Here is a 24,394-nt window from a genome sequence, read left to right as displayed (position 1 = left end):
GGAGAACCAAGATAAAAAATGCATTAATTCAAAAACGTCCAGAAATTAAACAAAAAAAAACAAGTTTTTTTAAATGAAAGTAAGGAGCGAAATTAAAACTTAAAACGAACACAAATTACTCCGTATATGAAAGGGGCTTTTCCTCCTCAACGCCCCGCTCTTTACTCTAAAGTTTTTTACTGTTTTAAAATGTAGAGTCAAGAGGAAGCGTCAAACTAGGAAAATCCACTTTCATATACGGAGTAATTTCTGTTCGTTTAAAGTTTTAATTTCGCTCCTTACTTTCATTTAAAAAAACTTGTTTTTTTTGTTTAATTTAAGCTAGAGCTGGTCTGTGAAGCATCTTGTGTGTCCAGAGAGCATTGGGAGTGTTTTCTTTTAATTTGTGCTAGGAGGTTAGTTTTGTGTCCTGACATTGACTTTGCACCGTCTCTACCAAGTCCTGTGCATTTTTCTATAATATGCCTTTTTCATTACAAAAATTGTCAATTATATTAAAATTTTCACTGAATGTGGCTTTGCCAGAAATGAGTTTGCAAAAAAAATATATCTTCACACACCATCTTCAACACACCAAAAACATCCTACTTGCAGCAGCGTCAATTCACGAAAATGTAGGGGGAAACGAGGTTTTTTTTTATTATTTTTTTTTATGAAGTTGCTGAAAAAAAGAACATTGAGCCAACATACCTAAAACAGGGGGTAGCGATGACTTCGTGGTAATTTTAAAAGTCTAGGGGGCAATTGCTCCCCCGCCCTCTATTTGTGCCTCTTCCTACTTGTAAGCTGAATTTTGTAATACGTATCTGAGAAACTAGAAACTACTTGATCGCAAAAATCGTCTAAGAGATCGTCTCTTAACGGAGTATTCGGCAGCATCGCAAAAGGGTTAAAAAAATTTGTGCAACTGCGTAGTCTTTCTTTCATTTGACTTCTTTGTCATCCTGGCCAATGTTCGCGTCTCCCCTGAAACTAGTCCGTGCCTCCCCGGGGAGGTGCGCCTTCAAGTTTGGAAACACTGCCTTAAACCGTGAAAACCATTTGGTTCTTTTAAATGAGGTATTTTTGCTTACAAAGGAGTGATTGGATCTCAATGAAATTTGATGTTTGGAAGGATATTGTGTCTCAGAGCTCTTATTTTAAATCCCGACCGGATCTGATGACATTGGGGGGAGTTGGACGGGGAAAACCTAAAATCTCGGAAACTACTTAGAGTGGAGGGATCGGGATGAAACTTGATGGGAAAAATAACCACAAGTCCCAGATACATGATTGACGTAATCGGAACGGATCCGCTCTCTTTGGGGTAGTTGGGGGGGGGGGGGGTAATTCTGAAAAATTAGAAAAAATGAGGTATTTTGAACTTACGAACCGGTGATCGGATCTCAATGAAATTTGATGTTTAGAAGGATATCGTGTCTTAGAGCTCTTATTTTAAATCCCGACCGGATCTGGTGACATTGGGGGGGGATTTGGGAGGGGGAAGCCTAAAACTTGGAAAACACTTAGAGTGGAAGGATCGGGATGAAACTTGTTGGGAAAAATAAACACAAGTTCTAGATACATGATTGACATAAACGGAACGGATCCGCTTTCTTTGGGTTGGTTGGGGGGGGGGGGTATTTCTGAAAAATTAGAAAAAATGAGGTATTTTTAACTTACGAACGGGTGATCGGATCTCAATGAAATTTGATATTTGGAAGGGTATCGTGTGTCAGAGCTCTTCGGATCTGGTGACATTGGGGGGAGTTGGGAGGGGGAAATCTAAAACTTGGAAAACACTTAGAGTGGAGGGATCAGGATGAAACTTGATGGGAAAAATAAGCACAAGTCCTAGATACATGATTGACATAACCGGAACGGATCCGCTCTCTTTGGGGTAGTTGGGGGAGGGGTTGATTCTGAAAAATTAGAAAAAAGAGGTATTTTTAACTTACGAACGGGCGATCGGATCTCAGTGAAATTTGATATTTAGAAGGATATCGTGTCTCAAAGCTCTTTTTCAAATCCTGACCGGATCTGGTGACATTGGGGGAAGTTTGGGGTGGGGGAACCTAAAATCATGGAAAACGCTTAGATTGGAGGTATCGGGATGAAAAGTGGTGGGAAAAATAAGCAGAAGTCTTACATACGTGATTTACATAATTGGAACGGATCCGCTCTATTGGGGGGGGGGTTAATTCTGAAAAATAAGAAAAAATTACGTATTTTTAACTTACGAAGGAGTGATCGGATCTTCATGGAACTTCATATTTAGAAGGACCTCGTAACTCAGATCTCTTATTTTAAATCTCAACCGGATCAACCGTAATTGGGGGGGCAGCTGGGGGGACCGGAAATCTTAGTAAAATACTTAAAGCGGTGAGATCAGGATGAAACTGGATGGGAAGAATAGAAACCTGTCTAAGATACGTGACTGACATAACCGGACCGGATCTGCTCTCTTTGGTGGAATTGGGGGGGGGTAATTTTTAAAATTGAGGTATTTGTAACTTACGAAAGGGTGACCAGATCTTAATGAAATCTTATCTTATCTTACGAATAGATAATCGGATCTTAATGAAATTTGATTTTTAGAAGGAATTCATGTCTCAGAGCTCTTACTTCAAATCCCGACCAGATCTTTTGACATTGGGGGGAGTTGGAGGGGGAAATCTTGGAAAAACACTTGAAGTGGAGGAATCAGGATGAAGCTTGGTGGATAGAATAAACAAATGTCCTTGATACATGATTGACAGAATCGTACTGGATGCGCTCTCTTTGGAGGAGTTGGGGGGAGCGGTTCAGTAATTTGGCGAGTTTGGTGCTTCTGGACGTGCTAGGACGATGAAAATTGGTAGGCGTGTCAGGGAGCTGCACAATTTGACTTGATAAAGTCGTTTTTCCCAGATTCGACCATCTGGGGGGCTAAAGGGAGAGGAAAAATTAGAAAAAATTAGGTATTTATAACTTACGAGTGGGTGATCGGATCTTGATGAATTTTGATATTTAGAAGGACATCGTGACTCAGAGCTCTTATTTTAAATCCTGACCGGCATTAAGCCTCTTATTTTCTTTTTTAAATCAATCTATTGATTCATAGAATTTTGTTAGAGCTCATACCATATTATCTCTTGGCTCTTAGCTCTTCTCGCCTCGTCACAAGTGCCATATGAGCTCTTAGCTCTTGTTTTTTTTTTTTTTTTTATTTGTTGTCAGCCATTGCCAAAGACTTATAACTGCGTAGGAAGCTCGTTTTCATTACAAACTGAACTCTCGATTTTTCTGTTATTTTTTTAGATATATTTTGTTGTAAAACTTTGCCAATTCAAACAATCACATTCCACCTTTACTGTTTAATTGAGGCTCTAAAGACGTGAAATGTGCCCGCTCGCTTCGGGTATGATGACATATTAATTGTTGTAGAGCTTCCGGCCAGCCTCCAGTTCGTTAGAAATAAAAACAACCCGGTTCCCGTGCAACTGAACCCTCGGTTAACTCAATTGTGTGTAACTGAATCCATTTAACTTAATCCTTGCGCAATTCGACCGTCATGCAGCTTACCCTCCCCCCTTTACAATAACCTTCGTTTAACTAAGCCCTGCAATCTAACCTTTCATGTAACTCAATTCCTACTAAGTTCCTATCCACCTCATGCAACCAAATTCCCGCCTAACACAACACTATTTGACACGACCCCCATTTAGATCAACCCCATTCAGGTGAACATTCCTTAAATCAACAATATACCTATAAATGTAATTCAGGCCGTTTCATCGAAAGTAACAAATTTGACTTGAATGAAATGATCTTTATTCATTGGTTAATTCTTAGGCAAGTGTTGTTTTTATGCTGATTTATTGCAAAACTATTTCCCTTCCCTTATAAAAACAACAATTTATCCTTCTGTCCAATGCATTTGAAATTATCAAAAATTTCCGTGTCCAGTGCTCGAATGCATTTGAATTTCATGATGGCAGCAGTGGGTTTGAATAGGGGTTGTGTTAAGCAGGGGGTTGAGTAGCATTGTAGTTGAGTTTAAACGGAGGTTGAGTTAAATAAGGGTGAATTCCTTGGGGGCTGATTTAAATAGGGTTGCGTTCAATGAGGTTTAAATTGCACGGGGTTGAGTTGAATGTGGGTTGAGTTAATTAGGGTGAAGTTTAAAGGGGGTTAAACTAAACGGGATGTGCGGGGTTGAACAGGGTTCAGTAAAACGATGCCTCAGTTTTACACACACTAAACAGCCCAGATATCCATGCAGGTAGGGTCAGTTTATTAACACAAACCTAAAGAAAAGAAAGTGAAAAAGCCGTCATGGCTCTCGACACCATTGGAGCTAGTTTTCAACTGAAAGCATTTATTATAATTTGTCTTATCAGTTGCCTAATCCGTTTCACAAGTAGTTTGAAAATTGCAGGTATTCTTATTTGTTCAGTTAAAGATGGGACAGCATGTGTCGAGGACAGATTTTGAGTGGACGGAAGATCAAGAGCCTCATGCACCTAGAAGAAAAGAAATCCTTGGTAAGCTATATCGGAACTATTTTAAACCTTGTACCACCTAACCACTAGGTTCACACGGAAGGATATAATGGTAGGGTAGTTGTCAATGTGTTAGTAATTGGGTGGCGAAGGAGAAGTGTGAGAGGGTCATGGTCTAAGGAGAGGTTAGAGAGGGCCTTCTGTTTGTCATAAATTCTGAGCGAATAAAATAATTTTACTGAAACCTTTGGATCTGTGATTCTCTTGCAGGAGAAGGGAGGGGAATAAAGGGAAGGGCACAGTAATATTCAATCGGAGTATGTGCTAGTAATCTGGTAGAGATGGAAGTGACTAGGGTTTGAATTGGTGATCGAAGTTAATATTTTCAATTCTAAACTGGCTACAATAACAGTAAAAGAATAATACTGTTCTATTCCAAATTCAACACTGTTTCTAAATATGATTGTTGCTATGGTGACGATTCCCCCCCCACCCCCTTAGTGTCGGGAAATAACCCTAGGGTATATACAAAACTTTGCCTTTTTCCAAGTGGACATTATAAACCAACTGCAGTCAATAAATGACTGGAAAAAAACAAACAATATAAGTCAATAAAATTAGTGAATTTTGGATAGAGGCTAGGGATATATCTAAGCAAAAGGGGGATGTGGTACTAGACTTCAATATTCATTGTAACAAATAGTATATTATGACGAAGACCACACTGCCTTTCCATAATACAACAACAAAAGAGAGAATAATGAGGATTTTTTTTCCAAGACAGTGAACCAACAAAACCTATTTGAATATTTCGGCCCTATATCTATTACTTTTTTTATTTTAAAATAGCCTTGGCATATTGTAAAATAAAAAAAAATGGATTTTTAACTGAGAACGTTTATTGTAAGTGTTTTATTGTTTTTTATTTTTTCTTTGCTGAAGACGGCTCTTAGATATAGGGCCGAAATATTCAAATAGGTTTTGTTGGTTCACTGTCTTGGGAAAAAAGTCCTCATTATTCTCTCTTTTGTTGTTGTAACAAATAGTATATTATGTAAGTGTTGAATGGGAAACAGAATGATATTACCTGTCTATTGTTACTATAGCTAGTTTAGAACGAGATAATAGTACCAGATTACCGGTTGCGGTCTAAAAAAAGGAAGGGATATACAGGGAAGAGGGGAGGAGTTTGTTTTTTTGTTTGATATACATTTCTAAACGATTGTATCAATTAGATTTAAACATAGCATGTTTGACCGTCTCTAGCAGGAAAAAATCAGAAGAAAGATATGGGTTTGAGGGAGGGCGGTAGAGTGATATTAAGGTCATTTGATGCGTCGGCAATCAGATTTTTGGTGGGTAGGAAGAGGAATGGAGTAGTGTACGGTCTAGGGGGTGGAGTGTTTAATAACGGGGAAGTGGAGGGAGAGGATGAGTGATTTATTAAGAGTATATTCTATCAGTAAGCACCGAATTTTTTTCCGATGTAATACAAAAGGTATATTACAAAATCATTATAAATATTCTGGAGTTATGCAGAGTAGATTTGGCTTGTTATTAATTATCTCCTGGTCTCATCATACACAACGAATGGTAATTGAAACATCAGGAAAAGGCTTATTCGATCGCTAACATCAGCTCGTTTTAAGTTTTAAATATGCTCATTGCTTTTCATGGAAATATCTTGTTTTTTTAAATTTATTTACTTAAAATAGCTAAATTTAAAAAGAAGTTTAAAAAGACAAGACTATTATAGATCCCTATCATAGGAGTCTATAATAAATTAGTCTTCTATATAGACTATTATAGACTCTGAATTTTTATTCTTTTTTCTAAATTAAAAAAGTTAAGCAGTTTAAAGTGTTTGGTTTCATAAATAGGAAGCCAGTGGATCACTGAGGATGGGCAAGGGGGTACACTTGTACCCATGTGTAGCAACTATGCGAATTATACGCATTTTTTCCCCTTGGGGTATTTGAATGCAGAAAAGCTGGCAGGAGTTCTCACCGTTGGAGTTGGTTAGCTCTTTTGGGCACCTATTTCTCAGTGATTAGTCCACGCACTTGTAATCTAAATTATTAATGAATTTATTCATAAAAAGATGAATCTCTTTTTGTATGTTCCTTAGATCTGTAAACTCAAGGTATTTTACAATTGTGTCTGGTAAGCAAAGATAGGTTTTAATGCTACCCTGTTATTACGAAATTTGTTTTCCTCTATAACCAAGTTGCCAAAGGGACACTTTTGGCGTCATTTTGACACTGTGCGTTTGCAAAATTTGACACGTCAAATTTCAACAAGTGCCACTTTTCGGGTTTTCCATAAAAACATATGTTGAAAAGGAATGAAAAGCAAGTGAAAATAGGGAAAACTTCCTATGTTTCAAGCAGGGTTATATCATTCTCTAAGTAATAAAACTCTGGCTCAGTAAATGGAAAGAACTGATACTAAATAAATTCAAAGATACAAGTACCTTGTCCTTTCGATGCAAGTTAAAGGTGTAGGCTTTTCAGAAAATCACAAGGAGAACATAACCGTTCAAGGGGAACATCAACGTGATTTTTGCTATGCGGAGAATTTGTTGGATTTTGATTAAATAATTTTTTTGCTCATTAAAATAAACTTATTATGTTCCTTTTCTTTTTTCCCTTAATTACTTTATTGACTTGGACATTAATTTCTTATTACTTTCTTTATTTAACTACATTTTAAGAATCAGCTATTTTAAATTAAATAATTACTCTCAGGTATTTCTTTTCTATGGGCCTTAGCACTGTTTGATAAAGATGGCAGGGTTTTCCAAACAACCGCAAATTCATGAGAAGTGGGGTTAAAAAGAAAGATAAAATGAAGGAAATGGGTAGGCCTATATTGCTGAGCACCAAATTTGAACTTTCATTTCAGGTCATTCCAAAAAATTTGAGCATTTAAAGGCGTCAGAATGACGTAGTACTTCTGTCACCTCTGGCAAGATAGCGTAAGAAAAGAGGTTGACCGAGACTCGCACATTCGAAATTTTTAGGTTTAATTCAAATTTGAACCCCCTGATAAATTTTTTTATTACGTTTTTTTGTACTGTCTTTTCAATTAAATAATCACCCTTAATGCCATTCTCTTTCCTGGCTGTTGCTTAGAAATAAAAATACGGAAAATACGCCTATTTGATCGACTTTACGGATAGTTCCTGAACGAAGCAAAGTCGGCAACTAAATTTACATCTAAATTTACAAAATATTAGAAATTTACTAAATATTACAACTAAATTTACTAAATTTACTAAATTTTTATTGAGAAAATTCACATCCTACAGGGACGTCTCTCCGAACTTAGATCAAGGACTATTTTACTTTCCAAATGTCGAAAAATAAGGAATATTTCTCTTTTTTTCGTTTTCTCATGCTTAGCCATTGTGGTCTCAGAAATTATTTAACTCCCTGTTACAGATTCGGGATTGTTATTGGGGTGAAAGGACGGCAAGGCGGGATCTCCTCTGATTTTCTTATATCTACTAATAAGAAAACTAATCAAACAGTTCGTGGTAACGAACTGTAAGTAAGGAGCGACCCGGCTTAATAGCAACCGAAACTCTAAAAAGTGGAAGTTTGATATCAATAGTTTATTAAGTTTCATCTTACCCGTCAGAGGCTACAAGTCTGGGAAAATGTGTCTGATTTTTTAAAAAGTGGGACCCCCCCCCTAAAAGTTAAAGAATCTTAATAAAAATCACACCATCAGATTCAACGTATGAGAGAACCTTACTGTAGAGGTTTCAAGATCCTATGTGCAAAAATGTGGAATTTTGAATTTTTTGCCAGAAGAAAGATCACGGATGCGAGTTCATTTTTATTTTATTTTTTCTTCCAGGGGTGATCGTATCGACCCAGTGGTCCTAGAATATTGGGAAAGGGCTTATTCGAACGGAAATTAAAAGTTATAGTGTCCCTTTTAAGTAATCAAAAGATTGATGGGCAACTAGGCCCTCTCCCACGCTCCTTTATTTCTCAAAATCATCATCGGTTACCAACCGATATGAACCGATATGAATATGATCAAAATCATATTGGTTACCAACCCGTTTCCAGACCCGCGCTTTTTTAAATGTTTTATCATCATCGTCCTCCCTCCCTTGAATCAGCTACAAAATTCTCGACTATAAATAACATATGTACCGTATTATTATATAATTGTATCCAAATCCTTTATGAAGTCACCTCACAGAATCTGTCTCGTACTTTCAGGGTTTCCGTGTCCCTGGTTAAGAACCCCTGGTTTATGCTGTAGCTTAGGGACTCGGAGGTAGCGCTTCGATTCGTATTAATACTATTTATTAGAATGTCGACAACTTCCAGAATAATAATCTGTTGGGGAATGGAAAAGTGAAGATTAAGGTTACAATTCCCCCTTAATCAACAGGATTATATTGGAGATCATTTTGTGGTTCGTAAGCTTCCTAACCTTTTCTTTATTAGTATTACAAAAATAAAGCATATCTAGAAATAATTTTTAAACAATTTTTCAATCTGCAACGACAAGATTGCTATCTGCAACATGTTCGTTGCAGATAGCCAAACTAGATAATGGGATACCCAAACTAGATACTGGGACATCCAAACTAGATACTGGGATACACAACTAGATACTGAGATACCCAAACTATATACTGGGATACCTAAAACTAGATGCTAGTATCTTATTGGACCCCGAACCAACGTGCCGAAAAGATGCAAATTCTGACTTCTTCTCAACGCTATTTTTGATTTTATGCAAAATTAGGATACTACTCGATGTTTTTCCGCGAACTTTATCCTTTTTATAAAGCCTATGTAATTTTAAAATAGTTTATCTGGTTTTTCGCATTCCTAAAGTCATGTTGACTAACTCACGTGTTGGAGTCATGGAGTCTTATGTTTTCTATATGCACATTGGGTGTTCAGAGTCACGATTTCTACTTATATTTTATGACTTATCACGTTTTACTAATGTTTGTATTCTTTATCTTAAGACAAATATTAAACATGGAAAGGGAAGTTTGCTCGAGAAGTGATTGAGATTGCCAAAAAATAAATATCGGTACTGAAATAATAAAGACTTTTGTATTTTGAAGGGATATAGTTCGAAAATATCATATCTTTAATAAAAAGAAGATTTCTGGTCAGGTATGCCGTTAGGACGTTTTTCGAGCTCAAATTTTTCCATCGATAGGTTGTGGCCACATGCCCAGTTCAAGTCCACTTTCACACGTCAAATGGTTACGATTTTACTAGTGGACATTTTAGCGTAAAAATTAATTTCTAACGAAGTTTCAGGCATCAAAAAATCAATATACAAAAACATAAAATCTCGTCGTGAAAAATTGAAAAACATGAATGATGAATTGCCAAATAAGGCTGAATTATTGATTCCAACACTAATAGCAATACTTTTTTTTATATAAATAATCATTCTTTTATATGTGACATATTTCTAGTGTTGATCAGAAAAAATTACGGGACATTTAGAATGACTAATTTACTATCTTTTTTAAATAATCGGTAAGTGTCCGCAACACCTAGCTAATCACGTGAAGCTATACAACTGGTACTTGAAGCCAATATTTCTCCACAGTACTTGCAGTCAAGATCTGTTTTTTCGTCATAACCTAGGGATTGATTTAGAACTTCGGGGGATAGTTTTTTTTAGGATGGGAGTTTAAGGGTTAGGTTCTGGGTTTGAGGGAATAAGGGAAAATAATTTTTCTTCGGTCGTCACAAAAGATGATATGGTACGTTTTGTTTCTTTTTATGCCATTTTGTCTAACTAGCTCTTTGGCTAGTTGACGAATAAACAACATACAGAACAACTGTCAACAATATACCAATATACACAGACCTAATTCTGGGACTACTAAAGGAAAGGTTTTGTAAAAAAAGAAATTAAGTAATGCACAGTTTTCGCACTTTTTGCTAGCTTTGGTAATTTTTTGTAATTTTGGCTGATACTGGGGCACTTTCTTTTGTAAATTTGGTGGCAACTCTGTTCGTTATGTCAAGATGACGGTGATGTACCTCTAGTGCCCATTTTCACGAGAATATGAGCTAAATGGAAGTCATCCATCTACATGAATCTATTTTTTACGCGCTGGATTTGCTTAGTGGGATTTTTTATTTGTTTTCATCCCCCTCTAATCCATCTCATGTTGAACTTGTTTAAGAGCTCGAACTCAACTCTACCTTGAGACCAGAGTAGAACTGAATGTGAAGATCCACTTTTTTTTAACAAATTGTTTTTTTTTGTCGAAGATGAGTGGCGAACGTGAGTTCAACTCCCACCCTCGTGAAAACTGACCCCTTAGTCTCTGAGGTCAGTAATGTTTCGTAAGTCTGTCCATGCCTAAACATGTATGGCTGGCCATTGGAGGGCTGAGCTTTAACTTAATGCAGCCAAGCACCGAATTCTAGGTGTGGACGGGACCTGCCTGTACTTTGATCTCTTGGCAGACACGTGTCTAGACATGTAAGTAGATACGTATGTTAGCGCTACTAAAGAATTCGTGTCATAATCCTACATGAGATGGAAGTAGACAAGCAGTTGCCAACATCTGTCGATTTGTTAGATTGAAGATCAAAAGACACATGTTTAAGCTTTCAACTCTGTTATAATGGTCAGTAGAATTTTGGCTGTTTGATGGGGAAATTAAAAAACAACCAGCCATGAAATAGGTCCTTGTATTCATAATTGTTTAAACTATCGACAACATGAAGAATTTAAATCTGGCCAATATCTGGTTGCACTGAAAAAAGCAATCTAAATGAACATGGAGCTGAAGAATGCTACCAGACATTTTTTTATTTGTGCATATTTTGTTTAAATTTTACGAATAAGAGATATAATTATCAAAGAAATGGATAGTAAAACGAAATAAATTTAAACACTTAGGTTCATTTAGTCAAAAAAAATATATAAGGATACAAAAATAAAGAGGCCTAGTTGTACAATAACTCAGATAGTAAAACTTGGTCACTTGACCCCCCTCCCCGAAATCATGAAGTTCCCATATAAATGTGCACATTTTGGTTGTATAATGGTAAAAAAAGCAATGGACGAATAAAAATTGTTAGGAACTAAGGAAAAAAAAACTCAAAATCAGACAGGGAGACAGGATATGGTGGCCCACCTGTTTATTTACTTATTTAAGTCAGTCTTTCAAGTTATTTTTGGATACAGTTGCCCAGAAAGTGAACAATTGTATTCTCAACGTCCATATACTGAGTGAAATAGTATAAGTAACATTTCATGGAGGCTATTTTGGCCACCATACTGGATTAAGCCATGGCACTGTTTCTGTTTTTCAGAAAAACCGAAACGGAAAAAACAACAGATGAAAAAAAGACAGAACAGAAACAGAATCGTCAAAAACAAGCGACCTGTTTCTGCTTTTCGTTCTGTTTTGGAAAACAGAAAACCGCCGTTTTTTATAAAGACGACAGCTGTTTTAACAGCTGGTTTTTGTTTCCTCTTTTTTTATGATGTTGCACCCTGTCATCTATACTGGGAAACATTATGCGCTGCGATTCCCAAGTTAGCGTAAAGAAACCGCCTTGAAACCATCCTAAATCCACTAATCCGTCTCTTTTTCATCGACCGCGTGTAGATCCTACACGACCCCGACTGTACAGGTTATTCTAAATTGTCAAAAACAAGCGACCTGTTTCTGCTTTTCGTTCTGTTTTGGAAAACAGAAAACCGCCATTTTTTATAAAGACGACAGCTGTTTTAACAGCTGGTTTTTGTTTCCTCTTTTTTTATGATGTTGCACCCTGTCATCTATACTGGGAAACATTATGCGCTGCGATTCCCAAGTTAGCGTAAAGAAACCGCCTTGAAACCATCCTAAATCCACTAATCCATCTCTTTTTCATCGACCGCGTGTAGATCCTACACGACCCCGACTGTACAGGTTATTCTAAATTGTCAAAAACAAGCGACCTGTTTCTGCTTTTCGTTCTGTTTTGGAAAACAGAAAACCGCCATTTTTTATAAAGACGACAGCTGTTTTAACAGCTGGTTTTTGTTTCCTCTTTTTTTATGATGTTGCACCCTGTCATCTATACTGGGAAACATTATGCGATGCGATTCCCAAGTTAGCATAAAGAAACCGCCTTGAAACCATCCTAAATCCACTAATCCACCTCTTTTTCATCGACCGCGTGTAGATCCTACACGACCCCGACTGTACAGGTTATTCTAAATTGTCAAAAACAAGCAACCTGTTTCTGCTTTTCGTTCTGTTTTGGAAAACAGAAAACCCATTTTTTATAAAGACGACAGCTGTTTTAACAGCTGGTTTTTGTTTTCTGTTTTTTGTTTTTGTTTCCTCTTTTTTTATGATGTTGCATCCTGTCACCTATACTGGGAAACAGTATGCGCTGCGATTCCCAAGTTAGCGTAAAGAAACCGCCTCGAAACCATCCTAAATCCACTAATCCATCTCTTTTTCATCGACCGCGTGTAGATCCTACACGACCCCGACTGTACAGGTTATTCTAAAGCTTATTAGAGGACCTGATTACAACACGATTTCCTTCTTGCCACCTCAAGACGTTGAACAATGGAGTACAAAATAAAAACAACTAACTTTTGTCCTGTGGTAGCGCAGTGGGTTTGACCTTAGCTTGGTAATACTGGACCCAGAGATCGAATCATGCTGCAGGAACGCACTGTAGGGCCGACGCAGGGACCTTAGTAGTCAAGAGGGCGTCGTTAATCCAATACAACAACAACTAACTTTTCTTTCAAATACTGCACTATGATTAACTACTCACTTCCATTCTGAACTATGATCAATACATTTTTTATCCAACTAGTTTTTAGGTTCAAACTTATTTCTAAGTGACAAGTTCAAACTTTGAACTTGTCACTTGAAAGATTCTTGTTTTAATGGTTCTGTCAGTTGTACTGTCAGACGCACATTGCTTGCGAACAAAGTAGCAAGTCATATTAAATGCATGCTCACTGCCTGGTACACTCCTGGCAGGGACCACGAGATGCCCGAGAGTAGATGAGCTCCAGGATGGGATTCTGACCCTAAAAGTCAAACGGATCAGTTAACTAAAAGCACAATAATTTTTGTAAGTGGCACAGTGGAAGGTTGAAAAAACAGTTTAAACTGGCGCTATTGATCTTGATTCACAAAAAGGGCACGAACTGTAAACGAAAATTTACGATTATCTCTGCAACCATAGAGTGACCTGTGGGCGTTTGAAGGAAAAAAGAAGAAGCATAAAATAAAGATAAAGGAGACACATCAATGATACCCATGCTAAAAATATGACCTTCTTTGGTATTTAGGGCGGGGGACTGTATTCCTCTGGTTAGGTGTTTTTGACCATGGCAATCTCAATAGTATACTTTTTATTTCGGTCCAACACCATTTTAGAGAGGCTTTGGGCTTTTCTTGAAAGCAACGGAAATATGTTTTCATGCTCATGATTTATGCTGAAGTTTAACGTGGGTAATAGTAAGCATTCCTGAATAAGCATCAAAAGAAAATTCGCATAGAAATTTTTTTGTAAAAACCCATCTTTTTTTTTAATTCGGTTACCATGGGCCGAGTTTCGTAGTCATCAACTTCACTCAGACACTCTGGTTCTTTCATATTTCTGCTTTCACCTAAGAAAGCGAGATCACATGAACTGCTAAGTAGGCTTGTTGTGAGAGACTGTCTGGCCGCCACTCTCTCCACCAAAGTCATTCATAGGGAAATAGATCCAACCAAGGTGCACGTTGGTAAAGCTCCAAGTTGAATTTATGGTTTTGGACAAAGTGCATCTTTTACTGGAATAAGAGCTGATCCTTGAGAGAATTTTTGAGTTGGCTCATAGATCTCACCTCGCAGATGCTTACCAACCCCTTCACCAGCATGTACACTTTGCTCGATGTTTGTGTAGGTAGATCTACCGGAAATTTTTACTACCTCTTCAAGTTATCACAAACAACTAGATGTGCTCTGAAGAATCAACCATTCCTGCTCGGACAATTCCATTTTTCTAATCTTGATATCTCGAGAATGAATGTCATAAAATTTCTGAAGGGCAGATTTTCTCTGGAGGAAGGAACTAATCATGATTTGTGCGCTGTTCCAGCGAACTTTCATGTCATGAAGTGCCTGACCATTCAGCCCTATGTCTTTGCAGAGACCTTCAAATATGTCTTGTTGGACGTTCCATGTTTTATGTTGCTTCATGGTTTTACGGAACTTCTTCAGCGCAGCATTTATTGATACTGGCACTATGTCTTTAGTGCTGCCTCTAGAATCAGATGTAGTTTCGGCCCAATCGTCAGACACACTTTCTTCATCCGATTTGCCAGGGTCATCCATTGCAGATGCGGTGGTTGGCAATATCTTTATCTATGACATCGAGTAGGTCATCTTCGGCTGTATCAATCTGTTGCTCTCAACTAGTCATCATTGTCATCAGATTCACATTCAATACTTACTCTACGTCGATTTCTTCCCAGAACTTGAGAGCATTTGTTACACAAAGATGAATGCAATGACCAAAGCACGAAGAACTTTCAATCCCCCAAGGTAGCGGGCTTAAACAACATTTGAACCAGAGTCGGATACTGCACAAAATACTTCGTCTTTAGTTGCATATATTTTCAGGGCCACTTTGATAGTTGCGAGTATATTTTCAACTGCGTGTCGAACCTTCAAGCGCATGATGCGTCTAGACGGCCAATTATCTACTGATTTGCTTGAGATGCACAGTTACTGCCTGGTAGCCTCCCCCTGTATCAACAGGAGGTACAGTCAACATGTTGACTGTACCAACAGTCAAAGGTCAACGAGACTTTTTAGCCTAGCTTATATCTGTTTTCAAGTTCATAAGTTTCCTTTTCTTTGCTTGAAAGACTTGTCTCTTGATTGTACGGGCAGATGGAAGGAGCAGACCACCAGTGAAATCATTAACAAGTCCACTCACACCAATGTTGTCGAATATAGACAGAAGTATCTTGTCTACAAGTACTGCTCTGACACACTGCTTTGTCAACTTCACTTGATTAGAACGGTTGCACAGCAACATAGAGTGAATATCTCTAGTTCCATTCCTAGAGATATGGCCAGAACTTCTTTGGATCTTTTGCTGTTCTTCCAATTTCTCGTTTTCGGAATGCGAATCCTTTTCTGTATGACAAAGAGCAACTTCGGGATTCCTCAATAAATTGTTTGTTCTCGGAGTGTTGGCAATGGAGAAACAGATACTTTCACTTCTATTTTGTCAAGATTCTCGAAATGATTTATGAGTTATTATTTTTCTGGGTGATTGATGCATGAGCAGGTTAAAATGGAAGATAGAAGATTGATTTTGGAAATGGCTTTTGTGTTTTCAAGGCTGTTTTTGAGAAATATTAAAAAAAAAGTATTAGAATTGCAAAAAAAAACCAAAAGCACCTAAATAAATCAATCCTTTGTCTTTTATAGATACCTGCTCATGCATCAATTACTTAGAAGAACAGATATTTTTATGGGAGAGGGGTTTGGCAGCTCTACCACGAATATTTTTTTAGGAATGTAAGAAGAACTATATAAGGTAGTTCTACGGTTTTAGGCTCAGCTCACTTCAGACCCGGGGTAGCTAACCTTTTCTGATCATCTGATATATAACTCACAACAATGCAAATTCAAGCTTACGCTTAACCTTTTGTCTCTCTCGATCGTTTATTCCTTGTTATTCAAGACCACTCTTGACTTGATTTCTTTTTTTTCATTTTCTTCTTCTGTTATACAGACGCTCCGGCCTTTTGCCGTCAGATAGCATCGCAGAAGTTGTCTGACCCTTCTTCGCTAGACAATAGGGAAAACGCAAGCGCTCGGTAAAATCTTTTACTATTGTCTGTAATATTTTGCTATCTCGGTTATATTTTCTTACTTTTGTAAAACAGATTACCGTAAACCTTAATTGTATGTTATTAAATGTTGCAATTAAATGTGTAATCAAACGTTGTTAAAAGGTAAATAAACAATGAAGTGTTTATCGTTGCTATGGACTAGATGCATTCTTAAATTGCTGTTCTGCTGACATAGTCCTGTCTTTTTAAAAAGAAACCCTACTGACCGGGACGAGGGGGGGATGTTCTCTCACTGCAAAATGTGAAAAATGGCATAAACACTATGGCTATTGTTGTATAATGACTGAAATAACCTTTTTATATACTTGTATCTCCCCCTGTTTATTAGTTTGACTCCTCTTTAGCAGGGGCGTAATTTGATGTGGGGTAGGTGGTTAACTGCCCCCTCCAGACCCCAATTTGCACAGGGTCTTCCATGCGGACATGCAAAGCTAAGAGTCAATCATGGGCTTTCATGGTCAAACCTAAAATAAGAGACAGTTAATAGATTTGTAATTGAAGTAGCTCATTTCTTTTTTTTTTGTCAAACTTAGTTTTATTGACGTTAAATAATAAGGTGCTAGATTACTTTATTAGAAACCTTGTACAATGGTCATTATATTGTTAAAATAATCATTATACCGGAGTAATGATCTGGGATAAGTATTATTATCGTACTTATTAGTAGCAAATTAAAAAAGAGCTATAATTCCATCGTCATTAGGAAATGGAACAGAATTGTCCTTTTCTATTTATTTAATATTAATTTATTTATTTTTTGTTGTCGTTTATTTTCCTTTAGAGAATATTATAAAGGAATGGGGTCGCAAAAAAGAAGTTCAACATTTGACTTCAATTTTAATTCCGTAATTTTCAACCACGAGATATTCAGTGAAGGGGTCCAGCTTTACAGCCTACCAGTTCCTCGGCCACACCTCTAAAAAGCAAAACATATTTTTTTAAACCTGAAAAGTACGAAATGAGGAAGAAGCTAAAATTGATTCAAATTCGAGTAAATTAACGTAAATTGTCATATAGATCATAGGTTACCAAATCTAAATAAAAAGAAATAGTTAATATTTGAATTGCTTCGTGGTTTTATGAATTTGCCACTTTTAATTAGCTGAGCTGTCATGCCTGACACACGACTTTAAAACATTTTTTTTCTTTTGAAGGGAACAGGAATGGTATTATTCCCTACCTTCACTCACTTCGGTTCTTGCACGTTTTTCGTGCTCTAGCGTATATGAGATATTTCTGTCGTCAGCAAAACGAATAAAAAGAAAGAAAAAGGTACAAGTAATATGGATATTAGCATGAAAAGGTAGTGAATCATTTTGGGTATCCTTGGTAAATATCCTTCAGCATAGAGTACATAGAGAAAACGTATAATACGAGTAGTCTTATCCTTAAATCATGAACTAGAAAGTCTATTTGTGAAAAGCCTAGTTTTGTTATACCATTGTGAATTAACCGCAATGAGGCAGGGGGAGAGCAGTAAACATATTTTTACTGTGCTCTTGAGATTAGTAGGCAAAAATTAGGGCCTAGAAGAGAAACCACCAGAACCAGAGAACACAGATAAATGGAAATCGGCTGTTTGAACTTGTTCTTAAATCATGCTGACATTCAATTTTTTTTCTTTTAATTATTTATTTTTGCTATTAAGTTGTATTGTTAAAATAAGGATTGTCACTCCTTGACTTTAAAATGTCGTGAGCTTCTCTTCTTTAAAAAAAAAAAATGGTTAAAAAAAGGTAAAAAAACGGGTTATAAAAACGTTTTATAAACGTTTTTATCATGATTCCAAATGCTTCGCTCCGTGGGGTTTGCGCACTTGTCACTTTCTTTCAGCATTATCTTGGTTCTCTTGGTTCTCTTTTTTGGATAACATTGTCTTTCTTTTTATTTTCTTGTGTGTGCTTCTGTTGTTTTTGTACCCATCTATCCTACCTATCCTAACTATAGTTTTCCTACCTATCCCCCTACCTTCAGTCATTTGGTCTTCGGCTCTTACATGTTTTTATCACGATGTCAAATGCTTCGCTTGGTGAGGTTCTCTTGCTAAAAACTTTTTTTAGCTGTGCAGAGTTTGTCCAGCAGTTTAAATTGTCTTGAGAATAGCTACACTTAATACAATCTGAAAAAGAGGGCACTAAGGTAGCTACACGTTTTGAGCGACGGTTGGTGTCTCTTTGTGAATGCTTCGAGTGCTTCTAGAGACACCTGAGGGTTTAGGTGCACAAGTTATGCGCAATACCAACATTAGAAGTTAATTATAGTTTATTCTTAACATAGAGTATATTAACATATATATTTAATCATTAGTTTATTCTTAACATAGAGAGGCTTGAGAGCCTCTGGGTCTCATATATTATTTATTATTAATATTAATATTATTAATATTATTATTCTGGGTGAGAATATTAAACTGACAGTGCATATTTATTTGTGTCTTTTTCAGATCACTCAATAAATCAACCGAGTTTATCAATAAATCAATTAATTGATTGTTTCAAACCAAATCAATTTTTCCAACCCCACATCAACACCAGTTTACTCACCAGTCTCCAATTTTCACTTTAATTAGACTTTGGAGCTTCCATCCCCAAACCTTAAAAAATGTCGTGAGCTTCTCTTCTTTGAAAAAAACTTTTGGTAAAAAAAATGGGTTAAAAAACTTTTTATAATCGTTTTTATCATGATGTCAAATGCTTCGCTTGGCGAAGTTTGCACATTTATCATTTTCTTTCGGCATTATCTTCTGCTTTTAACTTTTGTTGTTGGTGGATTTTTCAACTCTGGGGTGCTGCAGAGCCAGCGCTCGGTTTTTGGCCTATATCTCCCAAACAGTTTAACAAAACAGTGTGTTTTTAATTTTTAAAATTATTTAAGTCATCCGAATCAAAGTCAGTAAAATTATCTAAATGTAAATACTGCTTAATTACTCTTATTGTAACTACAAACATATATTGGATTTTTTCTAACATGCGTCACAACTTTAATGGAGAATGCTGTATAATAAGACAAGCAAAGACTAATTTAATACCTTTGCTTTAAATAACCATTGTATAAGGTCATACGAATGTAACAGAGTTAGAGTTCTGCAGACATAATCGTCTATTAAATGTTGAGACCATTCATCGGTCATCCATGTATTTTCTTTATTTTTGATAATTTAACATTGATTCACTTTTTTTTCTTTTTTTTTTTTTAGCGAAATACCGTCAGGGTCTCCCATGTTGGTATGCAAAGCTAAGAGTCTATCAAGGGTTTTAATGGTGAAAACTAAAATAAAAGACAATTATTAGATTTGCAATTGACGCAGCTCATATATTTTTTCTTTTTTTTTGTCAAACTTAGTTTTATTGATGTTAAATAATAAGGTGCTAAATTACTTTATTAGAACCATGAACAATGGTCATTATGTTGTTAAAATAATCATTATACCGGAGTAATGATGTGAGATAAGTGTAATTATCGTACTTATTAGCAGCAAATCAAGAAAGAGCTAGAATTCAACCATCTTTAAAAAATGGAACCGAATTGTTTTTTTTTTTATTTACTATTAGTTTTTTTTTCATTTCTTTTCCTTTAGAGAATACTGTATAGGAATGGGGTCGCAAAAACGAAGTTTAACATTTGACTTCAATTTTAATTCTGCAATTTTCAACCACGAGGTATTCAGTGAGGGGTGCAGCTTTACAGTCTACCTGTTCGACCCACACCTCTAAAAAGCAAAACGTATTTTTTTAAACCTGAAAAATACGAAATGAGGAAAAAGCTAAAATTAATTCAAATTCAGAGTTAAATAAGAGCAGAGTAATTTAACGTAAATTATTGCATAGATCATAGATTACCAAATCTAAATAAAAAGAAATAGTTAATATTTTGATTGCTTCATGGTTTTATGAATTTCTTACTTTTACTTAGCTGAGCTGTCGAGACTGACACACAACTTTAAAATACCTTTTCTTTTGAAATGAGCGAAATGGTATTATTCCCTACCTTCACTCACTTGGTCTTCGGCTCTTGTATGTTTTCATCATGATGTTAAGTGCTTCACTCCGTGTGGTTTACCATCGATGAGGTTGATGAGATGGTTAATCAAGAGTCTCGGGCTCTCTAAGAATTGAAATCAAGGAAATTTTTTACCGATTTGAAGTGTTTTTTAGCGTTAAGTCTTATTCATAAACTAATACTAAACGATATCGCCGCTTTCCATTTGTTATGCAAATATAACCATTACTTGGAGTTTTGACTCTCAATGAAGAAAATCTAATTTTCTCACGATATCAATAGTGGTTTGTTTTTTTTCATTTGAATGAGGTTGATCCTATCTAAATGGTCGAAACGTTATGCGATTACTAAAATTTATCATCTTACTTTCCAAGGATGTAAGCCCTATTTATTGCTTGATGGATCTTCAATTTTTCTAGACTTCTCACTTGTTCATTTTCTTTCAGCATTATCTTCTGCTTTAAACTTTGTTGTCTGTGGATTTTTAAACTCTGAGGCGCTGCAAAGCCATCGCTCAGTTTTGGCCTATATCTCCCAGACAGTTTAACAAAACAGTGTATTTTTAATTTTTTTAATTATTTAAGTCACCCGAATCAAAGTCAATAAAATTATTTAAATCCAATTGCTGCTTAATTACTCTTATTGTAACTACAAACATATGTCGGATTTAACATACGTCATAACTTTAATAGAAAATACTGCATAATAAGACAAGCAAAGATTAATTTAGTACCTTTGCTTTAAATACCCATTGTATGAGGTCATAGGATTGTAACAGAGCTAGAGTGTGCAGACCTAATTTATCTATTAAATGTTGAGACCATTCATCGTTCATCCATGTATTTTCTTTATTTTTGAAAATTTAACATTGATTAGCTGTTTTTTTCTTTTTTTAGCGAAGTATCCTCAAATCAAACGGCTGTTTGGGTATGACCCCAAATTCAAATGGATAGTTACGGCCATGGTACTGACACAGTTGCTTATGCTATATCTCGTCAAAAATTGGAGCTGGTACACTGTATTGGGTCTGGCATATTGTTTTGGTGGTGTGATCAACCACTCCCTGATGTTAGGTAAATTTTTCCTTAGTCAGTTTATTTTCTTCAAATACAGACCTCCTATTACTGGCCTATACTGAACATTTGCCCCGTGTCTCATTCCTTAAGGGCCTGATTTTCAGATTCCTTATAATTCTCTGTGGCTTAGTTTTTGGAAGATTCGCGATTTTTAATGTCTACTATTGTTTTGAAAGGGCCCTGAGCTACGAAAGTGTTATAGTGTTATACAAAAAAAAAATTATGCCCTTCAAAAAATTAAGAGCTAACTTTTAAGAACTCTTATGGATCCCGGTATAGAACAATTCTGTATAGTTAATATTTTTAGGTACATTTGTGAAAATTATTCCAGCGCCATATGGTAGTCACACCAGGTGATAAAAAGCCAAGTTATATGAGTGGTGTGTTTTTTGCTGATTTTAATATCACATATGTGCTACATAAGCGCAAATTTTAAATGGGAAGACCATGATTTGAAAAGTTAATAGACGGTCAACTCTAATTTTTTACCGGATATATTGTTGTATTTTATATATTATACAATAATATTTTATATATTATATTCTATTATGGTATTATATATTATATTTGATGATAAATATATACATGTGTATATATTTTTCGGTATATTGTGTTGATAATAATATTATATTTTATATATTTTGTCAGATATCATTCAGTTGACATAGTCTATTGGAACGGATTCGATACCTTAAAACCATTTTGCAAACATTAGTATCGGCTGATCGTCTCAAAGACAAAATGCGGGTCGTTAGTGAGATTTCCCAGCGCCGCAGAGAACTCCCAAAGCTGCCAAATTGCTCAAACAATATTTCCTTAAATTTTCTCAAAATTTCTGGCAAAAATTTATAGCGGATCTTTAGTGTGTCAAAAGTTAGAAAAGCTAATTAAAGGTTAGTTTAAAAGCTGCCAAATTGCTCAAATTATATTTCCTTTGGTCTGATTTTTAATATTTATCGAGCAGAACATTTTTATGAACTGCCCTTTACTGAACTTTAAAAATGAAGTTCTGTTCTGTGTGATCGAAAAAATAAAATGGACGCTTTCGAATTATGCAAGTTTCGTTAAAACAGAATATTTCTATTTTTGACACAAAACTTAAGAAGCTAACGGTTTTCCGAAGAAGCTGAACGGTGTCGGCTTTTACTTTTCTGTCGTTTATTCGGATCTCTTGTCTAAGCTCTAGAAGTTTGGGTAAGACCACCCTACCGATTTTAAATAGTTCAGCCCAACAAACTAAAAAGTTTATAATGAACGAGATAATCTGATCATTTAAGGTGTTGAATCCCCTTAATAGAAAAAGAAAAATCAGGAACAACATAGATAAGATAACTGCTATTCAAAACTTCCGTCTTTTTTATTTTCAAAAAGTTATTTCTTAAATCTTCGTTCTGATTGGCCAATCATCACAAATTGCCTTTGAAAGTTGAACACTCCCGAACTCACCATTTTATTCATGAGATAAATTATTGGCGCTGGGGATGTGCATATTTTTTTTCTTTTTAATTTTTACCATAGTGTGGTTCTGACGTAGAGCCACGCGTAGAGTGGACTAGACGACTTAGAGACGTAGCATACGGAGTTGTCGGTAGAGGTCTCTTTACCGACATAGTTGTCAGTAAAGGTATATGTTAGGGGCTATTGAGAAGAAAACATGTTAAGAAAATAATTCTTACTTCATAATATTCAGAATAATTCTAGCTAAGAAATTTTGCATGCAGCCCTGCTATACTTTACCCCCCCCCCCCTAATGTGCAAATATTTAGCCCAAATTTCATATTTTCCGTGTATACTCTCAATGCGTCTCTCTTGTTTCAACCTGTGTACCTGTAAATTGAATCAACTGTGACGAAACAAGAAACGGAAAAAAAGAGTAACGGGTGGCGGAATGCATGAGAAATATCTAATTTGGGCTATATATTTTCGAATTAGGGTGAGGGGGGTGGGTTAAAGTATAGCAAGGCTGCATGCAAAATGTATTCACTACTGTTATTCTTCATATTATGAAGCAAGAATTGTTTTCGTACCATGTATCCTTCTCAATAGCCCCTAATCTAGGCCTTTACCCAGTTATATGGCTTGCTGTGTTGATTGGTGTCAAGTTATTTCATTGGTAGTTTTTTGCTTATTGCAAACACTTAAAGCTATAATTGCTCAAAATTCAAAATCCAAGGGTTGTTTGCAATCACGATTTAGGTTAGGGGAACTCATTAAATGTATACTGTTACGCCGCCATGTGACTGCACTTGTAGAATTCACTACTGGGGATACGGGTAGAGAATAGAGTTACTTTAAGGGAAAAGCTTCTTTAAATTCATTAAAAGCAAAATATATATATATATATATATATATATATATATATATATATATATATATATATATATGTTACATAGAAAAGTTTAGTTTCTTTAAAAGAAGGAAACTGCTGGGCGGTTATGACATGTATTATAACTGTTCATGGACACTTACCTTATCCTTTAGACTTCATCACTTACCTTACATTTACCTTACCTTATCCTTTAGAACATCAAGACTGCATCACCGCAATTATCAGGGAGGGATAACGACTTTTCATATCGTGAGCACTCAACCTGGACATATGAAGTTAAATAAAAGTATTCAAAAAGACGGTACGACTACCGCTTCAATTCAACCATACATGCTAACCGTGCAACCAGTCAGTCAGGAACGTGCTGAGAAATTTTGTTCGGGATGGGGGCTTTGGGTGTTGTAAGACATCTAATTAAATATTAGATAAATGCCCCTTCTTATTTCTTTTCCTTTAGTAAAATTCTTCTGTTTTTCTTAAACATAAGAATTTATTAAACTCACCGCTGTCCTTGACTTACGGACCGCGGTGAGTCCCCCTGTCCAGAGGGATGATAGATAGCTAAAAGGTCCAATTTCAAGTGGTTCGTTCACTTTCCTCCCATCAACATATTTTTGATCATGTAGAAAGGTTGT

At 36.0% G+C, this 24,394-nt stretch overlaps 1 protein-coding gene across 1 annotated transcript in view; it reads left to right on the top strand.

Annotated features, from left to right (window-relative positions):
• LOC136039503 (sphingolipid delta(4)-desaturase DES1-like) overlaps nt 1-24,394 on the top strand; it is a 53,561-nt gene that overhangs the window by 15,451 nt on the left and 13,716 nt on the right. Inside the window, exons 2-3 of the mRNA XM_065723291.1 lie at nt 4,400-4,505; nt 21,251-21,427. Coding sequence (XP_065579363.1) covers nt 4,424-4,505; nt 21,251-21,427 — 259 coding nt within the window. The 5' untranslated portion in view covers nt 4,400-4,423. The remainder of the gene's footprint in view (nt 1-4,399; nt 4,506-21,250; nt 21,428-24,394) is intronic.

The sequence above is a fragment of the Artemia franciscana genome, chromosome 19, assembly GCF_032884065.1.
Source record: "Artemia franciscana chromosome 19, ASM3288406v1, whole genome shotgun sequence".
Classification (NCBI taxonomy): domain Eukaryota; kingdom Metazoa; phylum Arthropoda; class Branchiopoda; order Anostraca; family Artemiidae; genus Artemia; species Artemia franciscana.
This window is presented reverse-complemented; position numbering and strand designations above follow the sequence as displayed.